Source organism: Chaetura pelagica, unplaced genomic scaffold, assembly GCF_000747805.2.
Source record: "Chaetura pelagica isolate M959 unplaced genomic scaffold, ChaPel_1.0 scaffold69, whole genome shotgun sequence".
NCBI lineage: Eukaryota > Metazoa > Chordata > Aves > Apodiformes > Apodidae > Chaetura > Chaetura pelagica.
In genome coordinates this window covers 13017707-13028164 of record NW_009970724.1, presented here as the reverse complement: position 1 = coordinate 13028164, position 10458 = coordinate 13017707, and the positions used below count along the sequence as shown (strand labels likewise).

General features: G+C 34.5%; 1 protein-coding gene across 1 annotated transcript in view; it reads right to left on the bottom strand.

The window, feature by feature from the left end:
• Positions 1-766: 766 nt before the first annotated feature.
• FAM102B (family with sequence similarity 102, member B) overlaps positions 767-10458 on the bottom strand; it is a 13430-nt gene continuing 3738 nt past the window's right edge. Inside the window, exons 4-12 of the mRNA XM_010006786.1 lie at positions 9877-9906; positions 9263-9379; positions 8037-8083; positions 4241-4347; positions 3305-3400; positions 2568-2754; positions 2354-2481; positions 1908-1977; positions 767-809 (exon numbers count right to left, since the gene is read on the bottom strand). Of these exons, the coding sequence (XP_010005088.1) occupies positions 767-809; positions 1908-1977; positions 2354-2481; positions 2568-2754; positions 3305-3400; positions 4241-4347; positions 8037-8083; positions 9263-9379; positions 9877-9906 (825 nt within the window). The remainder of the gene's footprint in view (positions 810-1907; positions 1978-2353; positions 2482-2567; positions 2755-3304; positions 3401-4240; positions 4348-8036; positions 8084-9262; positions 9380-9876; positions 9907-10458) is intronic.

Genomic DNA, 10458 nt, shown 5'->3' with positions numbered 1-10458 from the left:
TTAAATACAGTATGTTATTTTAACATAACAGTGGACAGTGAAGGAAGAAATGTTCAACATATCTGCTGCACAGCAAGACTTTTTCAGAGTGCAGAGTAAATCTACAATAAAGTGCTTATCTTAATAAGTTATCTTGATGATAGTATAGATGTTAACCTAATTTTAAAGCTTACATTGCTTTGTAAATAGTTTAATCTCCTTGTACCTCCCAAATCTCAAAAGGCACATTCAAAACACAAGCAAAGCACTAACTAAACTACAGTAAAAAGTTGGTAGTAAACTGCTGACTAGGTTTGTAAACAGTACCATCCCACTGAATCTCAAGATTCATGCATTATTGAAGTGAGTTTCTGTGGAAGCAGCTTTTGAATTCCACATTTAACAATCAAGCCAGTTTTCTTGATAATGCACCAGTGTGCCTTAGTATTTTGATGTGGAAGCCCAGTTCTGTCACTTGCATGGAAACAAAATACTGAAATGGGACTCACTTAATCATGCTTCCAAAAACATTTCACACAACTTAAAAAGCAAGTAATTCCACTAACATCAGGAAGAACTTACCACAATAGCCCAAGTGGTTGCACAAGGTATATGTAGTTAAACATTGCCTTCATACCACAAAAATGAAGCTCTGTGAGCAAGAGACACTGCATACTTTTAAAAAGAAAAAGATCCAATTGAGTTCATTTTGTCTTTCAAAACTTGCAACAGAGCAAAAAAACCCTGAAGTATCAACACCAGAGCTGCAAGTTTTCCTCTTGTCATTCTAGCGTTTTATCACCACCTGCTCATATGCTCCAGATCCTACTCTGAAAGAATGTTTGAAAGAAGCGAGGTCAATTTCTATTTATATGAAAGCTAAACAGCAAGTACCACAGATGAGCAAGTCAAGTATTTAAAAAGAACCCAACCAACCTGCCCTGCCCAAAAAAATCAATCCCCACAACTTAACAGCTGGTACCAGAACACCTAACTGTGAAGGATAGAAATCATGCATAATTTCCATGCCACTGAGTAACCTACAGATTAATGCATGTGTTTTGTATTATACTGCAGTCAAATTGAGAACGATAAGTAACATTACTGAAAAATAAGTTATTGTTGAACTGCTCTATAGTTCCTTAAACGTTATCTTTTGGGTATACCTCCCACACCAGCTTATACTTTGTATATACATTTATATATAAATAGAGAAATGTATCTAAAAAACCCCAGTGATAGTCTTAAGTTAAAATACAAGAAAAAACATCTTCCAGTGTTTTGTTCACACTGAACTGTAGATGCATAGTTAAAAAACTGTCTCACCCCCCCACAAGACAGAGCGTAGTAGGTTGTTTTACATGGTAAAATTGCAGCACTATGACAAAAAAATAATAGGGCAAAGCTTAGTATGATATCCTGCCTGGACTGTTCTGACAAGTAAACTAGGACATATCTCTGCATGCTACTGTAGTGTGCTCTGTAACCAAACATATCATCCTGGATAGAAACTAGTGTGTCCAGTTTGCAAGTAAGTCAATCAGCTATCTTTTATCCATCCGTCTTGCTTCCTTGGGTAAAATATATTTGGTTTATAACTTTCAGCACATTATTATAGCTGCCTTTGAGCAAAACTGAAGAAAATTAGGCTTGTTATCAGGAAGACATCAAAGTTCAATACTACAAAGGTGGAACTGAGACTCTTCAGAACCTCTGAAAATTATAATTCTTATGGCTGACACATCAGTTTTATTTTGGAACTGACTTATGTGTTTTGTTTTGAAACCTGATGATGTAGTTCTTCTGGTGCCTTTAAATGATACCAAGTAGAAAAATACAAAGATCACGAATGTATATACAGAAAAATTGCTGTATAAGATTAATTTTTGCTTAGTATTACCTATGGATTAGTTGTTCCAGCTACATACCTGTTAGGGAGATGATGGCTTCCAAAAGATGTGCTTCCACCAGGGCCCACAAATAATCTTAAACCTTCTTCTAAAAAGCAAGGGAATTAACATGTTAGCTAGCTTTAACATTGCCCTAACTAAAACTAAGTAGTTTGAAATCTATCTTGTAACTGATACTTTCACATGCAAAAGTAATGAAGAAGCAAACTTCGCATGGTATAGGCTGGAGAAACTACCCTCTTTGTAGGTTTGCCCCTGCTCTTTTCAGGCTTAAAGTTACTTGGAAAGATATGTCAGTCAAGCAAGGGTCTTTTCAACTTCTGGGAGACAGGATGAAGCAGAAAATGTAGTGATCCATATCTACAGTCCTTATGATAATAAACAAGGACTGTGAAGAAAGTGGATTTTCCTAAGGCATGTAATGTGTATCAATTTTCTCTAAGCTTCCTTATTTATCTCCGTACCTTCTGCACTTGAGTCTAAACTGAAGTCTTGACTCTGAAGTATTTTTTCAACTATATCGTCAGCATCAACTCTGGTAGCATCTACCCTCTTCAGCTGTGACTCCACAGAGTCTTGCTTTACAGGATGTCTGCAAAAATAAATATATGCAGAGGTCTTAGAAGTGATAAATTATATTTTACTTCTGTTACGTAAGGCTTTTAAAGTTAAGTGTACCTGCAGGATTTTTCTGATGGTGCATCCTTAACAGATGGATCAATATTAGCTTCAGTTACTTTCGGCTGAAGCTCTTCACATGGTTCTAGAATACTTCCAATTCCTGTTGAGGTACTACCCACTGAGGTGTTTCTTCTGTGGCAGAGTTCAGAAAGACTGGATGATCTAGAGTGACATGTACTATATCCTGTTGGAAGAGTGCAGGAAAGTTAGGCTAGGTATGTTGTTGACAACCAAGGTCATTACTTGTATTTTACCATCCTGAAAGCAGAATCTGTGGTTTGTCTTCTTAAAAAAACACTTCAAAAGCCTTACAAATACATGTGCATACACCAGCCAGGCAATTTACTTCAGGTTTTGTATTCTAGCACAGGCTGTTACCCGCTGGTTCTAAGTAAGTCTTGCTTCCTAACAGATAGAATTACTTTGTGTCATTGCTTCCCCTTCAGCTTTTAGAACTAAGACTTCATCTGTAAATTACTTCTTTTTACACATGGAAGAGGTAAAAATCTCATTCAGATATATTAGTTTGAGGACAAAGCTGTCTCACATCTGAGCAGATAATTCGTTGTGCTTTTAAGAGGAAAAAAATTTTACCCTCCTCACACAGAAAGCTAGGAAAAAGCTTTCAACTTTAAACCATTTTTTCAAACATATAAAATATACTTATTTTTTATAATCTAAACTGTAAAAGTAAATAAATCCCAACAATTCATAACAAAATTGTTAACCACTACCTGACAGTTTTGACTGCTGACTTGCATAGCTTGATGTTCTGGAATGCCCACATGCACCAAGTTCATCTGGGACTGAGGCACTCTTTGATGAGGCATCTGTAATATGTGAAGGTCAGATACTGTTGCTAAAGCCATCTTTGTTATTACTTGTTGCAGAAGTACCGTGTGTTAACCAATATGGAGTACTTACAGAAAAAAATCATAATATGTTTCTGTCTGAATAAAAGAGAGCACTTTTGGGCTAGAAAGATTCATATGACATGTAGTTTTAGACTTGTCTATACTGTAGACATTACAGAGATGATCATGCTTTCCACTGTACCATGTTAGAATGGGGTATTGGATGTTTTCTGGCTGAAAAGGTAACTCTGGTTAAGACAACTTAAGCTGTGTTTAGGGTGGAAATTAATAAGCCATGTAAGAGCCTGAAGCTTGTAAGCAATAAAAACCAAGAACACCAAACTCCCAAAATCCAACCTATAATACAGTGTTTTAATAGTATTTTTTTCTATTAGTCTAAATTTTAGAGTAATTACTTTAATTTTAAACAATACTTAGAATTTTTGCCACTCAGAATTCACTCAGTTATGCATATCCCTATGATTTATAAGTTGAAAATCATGTGCCACATTAAATGCTCAGTCAAAATACAAATCCAAAGCAAACTGAAAAATGTGTCCTGCAGAAAAGGAAGGATTTTAAATGTTAAAAAGAAGGCAGGCTATCAGTCTAATTTCTGTTCCTTCTTTCAATTAAGTAAACTGTTACAAAATGAGAGGTTTCACTGGCGTTAAAGTGCATCTCAACAAATAACGAAAGAAGGTCCCTTTGTGGGCCACTGCCAGCATCCTTTAGAATTTCAACTATTTCATACATCTTCTTTAAGCTATGAACTAGTTATCAAAAAACTGAGGAATTAAGAGCATTATTTTATACCTGCTAGGCCCAGATGTAGTACTTGTAAGTTTTCTCCACCTTTCCTGTCTTCATGCAAAGATTCTGATTCTCCAGCAATTGCTATAGACATAGCCGTGGAAGGAGGCCTGTAAAAAAAAGGTGGTTAAGATTTGCTGTACTTTTACTGTAGTCCCTCCAAATTGATCAGCACAGGTCTTTCTTTTCAAGTAAATTGGCATAATTTATACTGTGCTTCAACTTAATAGGCTTGTAACTTTTTCCTGAAAAAATGCTGCCTAGCCCGCTGTTAAGAAGAAAAAAAAAAATTCTTGCTACTGAGCTTCAAGACATTTCACAGAATCCATCTGCTGGGCCCTCAGTCCTGCAGACTTCTGGGGATCCTTGGAAAGGCTTTTCCTTTTTTGATGACTGGTGGAGTGATTTGTGTTTATTTTTAAGTTCTTAATTATTTTTAAGGGTACAAATCACAGGACAATTTATGTGCTAAGAATATAGATAATTCAGTACTTCATGGAATACAGACAAGATGGTATGTTTAAAAAAAAACAAACCCAAGCAAACCCACATGACAAGTTGGCCTAATTGGGTTGTGCTCTGTGATGTACTCCTGGCTTTGTTTCATCCCTGTTACAGTACATGAGGAGTTTATGGGCTGATAACCCTCCCTCTCCTAGCAAAGGGGCCCATGTTACCATCTCCATGTATTTCTCTCTAAATTCTACCTCCTGCAAATTAAAAAAAAACATCATGTTTGACATTATTTAAAATTGGTTCAACATTTAAAAAGCTTTTAATAAAGCGTAAATGCTTGTTTCAGTTTATACCAAAACCCAAAGGGGTATTTTATTAAAATTAATAGATCTCTACATTTATGTATTTCTAGTACAAAAGAAACTAATTAGAAAATGACTAAGTAATCTTCTCTTGCAAGCAAATACAACTAAAACACATTTCAAGATGTTACATACAGTTTTGTTAATGTTTTATTTTTTACTTTGGGAAAAGACTGTTGCTCTGCGTACAGTTGGATACTTGCTGACATTTTTACATTTTACATACTAAATAAATGAGTCACTGTCTTATGTACAGTAACACATCCCCTCATGTTACATTTGCAAGTAAAGAGAGAAAAAGAGAAAAAGGACTTCTGGAACTGTAATGCTTGTGTGACTTAGCTAACATACAAAGGCAAGAACTGAATGCTTTCAGGAATGTCACCTGAGATCAAACATCAAGCCTTCTAGGCTTCTTCATAAAATATGTAGCTGATTCCAGATTGTGAAATTGTTTTAAGGTTTATTTTTCCTTCTACAAAGAACATCTGGATTAGATAATTTTTGTACTGTTTGTGTTGAAAGTTTATGTTCCAGGAAATGGTTATATCATCAGTTAGGAAGAAAATGCCAAGTCTGAATAATTTCAGTTAGAGTTTTTTTTTCCTAGGAAGCCAGAAAACTATTTGGGTATTAATTCAACTGCTTTGGTACCAACCAGTAAGGAAGAGAAAGACATTGCTTTATTAGTATACAAGACTCATGTTCGGTTAGTTACCTTTGAGAAGTTGTTTATCAGTATCAGTAATGTATTTGTTAACAGATCTGACTCAAAGTAAATCAAGATGTGCTAACTAACTAGGGACACAGAAAAGCAATCAAACAAATTCCAATAATACCGTCTTGCTGTTTATTCAGTATGCATGAGATTTCAGAGTGTTCTATATTTTTATTGAAGGTTGGAAGGGAGGGGAAAAGGCTTTAAATGATGCAAGGAGATATTAAAGAGTTCCTACAGCAAATTATCTGAGCTAGGCTGGTGTAGGCAACATTCTTGGATCTCCTCAGAAGCAATGGTAAGGATACAGCCATAACAGTCATGCATGAAATCTCTATTTGCTACAGAAAAAAGTTATCAGTTTTCCTAGTAAAACCTTCAAATCATGAGTTACTTCATACTCACACCTAAGACGGAGTTAGGAGGTCTTGCTGCTTTTCTCATTGCACTTTAAACACAATCTTTTTTACTTAAGGAAGCCTTCAGTATATGTTTACTGCTACAGATTGAGCCTCTATGAGATTGTTATCCCTCTTCATTTTAACATTTATGGCCTATATTAATCTGATAAAAGATGAATTTAAATCTAGTTTATGTAAATATTTTGAATAAAAAAAACCTAATCCATATTGAAGTATAAGTGTTTTAGTGTAGTTTGTAAGTAAGCACTGTATTTTTTACAATGAAAGATCTCTTTGATACAACATACGGTATGAAAGTTGAGAACCTACATAAAAAGTTGAGATTGACATGACAAGGGTGAAGCTAGTAATATTTCTAGATTGTTTTCCTTAAGCTCATTTTTTTTTTCAAATTACATGTAATACTTGAAGCTCTGCCTTAGATTGTTTTTGAAGAGTCTAACATGAGAACAAACATGTTATCTCAGACCAAAGGTCTGTCTAGCCTTGCAAAAAACAGATGCTAAGAGAATATGGGTCACATAGTAATGTATCTCCTGAATATTCTTCCAGCACCATCTCATCTGTAACTTGGGTATTTCTTGAGTCTTTTAAGTTGTGTTATGCTCAATAACTTTTTTTCATAAATTTGTCTTAATTTTTTTCCTGAGCTTTTAATATTCAAAACATGTAGCAGCAAGGAGTTCTACAGCTTAATTGAATGTTGTGGGAAGAAAAAATGTCCTCTTATTTTGAGGCCATCTCCTTCTAGTTTCAGTATAACAATATGGTCAATGAAGTAAACTGAAGAAAAAATTGAGTTAAATTAGAACTTAATTCATTAACACCTTCCCCAAACATGTAGGGAGAAGTAAAACTGATCTAAGTTGGTTTAAACCTGATCCATGCAAAATTACCATCTACTATCGTGTAGAATTGGAAAAAACCTGACATTTAACTGAGAAGCATATACACTTTTAACAACCCAAACTACCAGCATTTGAAATTACAGAAAGTGGTGGCATTAAGAGTCTTGGAAAGTATTGAAAAGCTTGTCAATTGCTCTGTTTCTGTTTAGCCATCCACTAAGCTTGGGTCCCTCATAACAAAATGGTATATTAGTCTAGAAAGAAGGCAACAATTTAATATTACTCATGACTGTATTTTTCCCTAGCATGGGGGATTTTTTTTGTCCTCTGGTTATGGAAGCTAACATGCTCTAGCAAAACAATTACATTTCCTTAGGTACAGATTAAGGGTAACAACGCCAAAGAATCCTGACTATACATCAGTGTATTTCCCTAGCTACTCCTCCCCCACCAAAAAAAAAAAATGTTACCTCTTGCATCTTTTACTAAGTTGCATAACATATTTGCTAACTAAATATCCGTAAGTGCTTTCTCTGGTACTAACTCATATGACACTTCTATTTGTTTTGTGGGGATTTTTAAAAATAAATGTTTTAAAAGAATCTGAGACTTTTGAATAAAAGGTGTAACAGCACATTTTTCAAATACAAGTATTATTCAGATAACCCCATACTAAGTATATTTATATAAGCTTGCTGCAGGAAGAGTTTCCCTTACGTGTTTCTTTCATTTTTATTTAAATTACAGATATGCAGTATTCTTTGCTTGAAAATACACAGCAGGGAGAACTATGATAGTTCTACTGGTATTTTTACTGTGTTGACCATTATTCAGGTACCATCCCATTTTAATTATTTTAATGCTGCCTTTTTTTTTATTGGAGATTGGAGGGATTTACTTTGGAGAGAGTTATAAATGTGAGTGAGAAGTCTAATTCTGAACATGAAATGCTTCGCCAAAACATCACACCAGACAGATTTCTTAAAAACTTACGTTTTGAAGCATGGGTCTCCAGACATTAGTTGCATGTTGATCAAAACCTACATATTAAGAAAACAAAACCCACTGTAAGAAAAAAATTGAATTGGTCTCTGATACATGGTCATGTCACTAAGTTATACTTGCCACAAATCTTACATTTAAGTGAAATAAAGTGGCATAATCATATATGCAAATAAACAGACTTATGCAAAAAACTGTATGTTATTTCTTAGTACACATGCACATAACACAAACTAACATTTTAAGTAAGATAGTTGCACATACGAGATTCTGCAAAAGATACATAAATCAAGAAGAATCACTAATAGTTAAGGTGGCTTCAAGGGAAAACTAGAGAGGCAGGAAATCTAAAAGATTAATGAGCAAACAGAATATTGTTTAAAACAGTGGGTGCTCAAGCATGTTCTTTGCTGAGAGTGTTTAGCAAACTGCTAGCATACAAGAACTGGCTGTGCTAACATCAGAGAAAATAGAACTACAAAAGGTAAATAATGCCATAGGGCAACAATGCATTGAGAAGGCTCATTAGCTAGGTCAAAGCAATCAATTAAAAGTTTTCTGGAAGAAGTCTATGACTGACTTAAAGAAGTCAGAAGGTACATGCTTAAATATTGTACTCAGTAGTATGAGAAAATTATTCCTGTGTCTTTGCAGGAAAATATTTTTAAAACATACTTGTAATGTTTTGAATGCAGCTGTTTTCAGGTTAATGCAGCTTTTTTGATTTTTTTAACTCCCTGGACTCATGGGAGAGAACATCAGGGTGGGTTTCTTCCAACAGCACTCACCACTTGTTACACTGATTACTATCAAGTAGAAAAGGGAAAGTTCCAAAAATCATGGAGGTGTTTGAGCTGGTTTATACTCTTGGAAAAGCTGCACAGGAAGTTGCCCAGTCTTAAAGATATAATTGCTACTTTTATATAATGTATTTGCTTCTTCATCGTGCTTCCCTGGTCTATTTTTTGGTTCCTGTTAGAATAGGAACACCTTTTATTTTACAGCTGTTGAGCTCCATTTCAAGGAGTAGGACAAATTGTATTTTTGACTGCATTGGATTTTAATGATTCTCTCTAAATAACACTGAAGTTTTAATTTCAAATACTTTTCCTTCTAGAAAGAGGTTCAGCAAATACATTTTATATTTCATTAAGTACTTAATAATACTACTTGTTCCTTGGTTTATTAGTTTGGCTATAATAAAGCAAACAAATTACTTTGAGGATGGAGTTATCCTGTCTTGTATTTTTGGTATCGTAGCCTTCCAGTAAACAGCGACGAGTGGTATTTCCCGATCCAGCAAACTCTGCTAGATTTAGATCTGCAAATCCCAGCTGTTAAGGGCAAAATTTGCAAAGTTAGTCGTAAGCATAATACTAAATGAAGGTAGTTCATACATGCACAGTACTGAATGCAACTGAACAGCAGTTTCTGTCAAATATGAATAAGGGGATGTCCATTAAAGGGAGGCAAAAGCAGAAAACAAACTTTAAGTGTCAAATTCTGCATAGATCCATTTTCAGTTAAATATAAAAGTCTAAAGATAAAAATAACAAGGAGAGTTTAATTTATTTGTAAAAGTAAACACATGCTGAAGGGTTTACTTTTATCAACCCTTCAACATACTAAATTGGAATCAAAAAACATTCTGGTGGTATAATATTATTATACACTTATTAAACACAGTGATCAAGAGTTCCAACACCACTGTGTCACTACAATACACACATTGAATTCCTAGGTATTAGAGTACTATTCTGCAATTACTTTAAAAGTAATGACACAAAAAAAAAGGTGATTCATTGGTAAAATTAGATACATCTCATTTTACCTTTGCATATGTCTTTCCTCCTTTTAGCTCCTAGGAAAAAAAAATACATGCCATTAAGACATTGAAGATACTGACTGGGTTTTTGCGTTTGTTTTGTTTTTTAGAAAAGCAAATACTAATCTTTATTTTAAAATAGCTCACCATATATTTGCTAGCCTGTAACACTGTTATTTAGAACTTAGTATTAATGACATCCTCAGTGCAGGCCAGCAAGAGACTGTCATTTTGTGGAGAAGGGGAGAGCGTGATGCCACCAGCATTTGGCTCTCACAGAATTAAGTCCCAAAGGTAGGAAATGTTGCATATAAATTCTGGTACTTAGCACAGTTCAAGTCTTCCAAATTTACTACTGCCTACCAAGGCCTAACTTTGTGAAGACTGATGTCCTGCTTGAATAAGTGTTCTTTTCAATAAGAACATTTAAAAAAAAAATTATTTAGTCAAACTAGGGTAATTAATAAGATAACTACAAAATTTTTAATAGAAGAATACCTGACATGGTTGCAGCTAAAATTTGTTTTAGGAAGTTTAATAGACATTTAAAAATCAAACCAAAACAAGTGAAGAAAGAGCAGGGAAAGA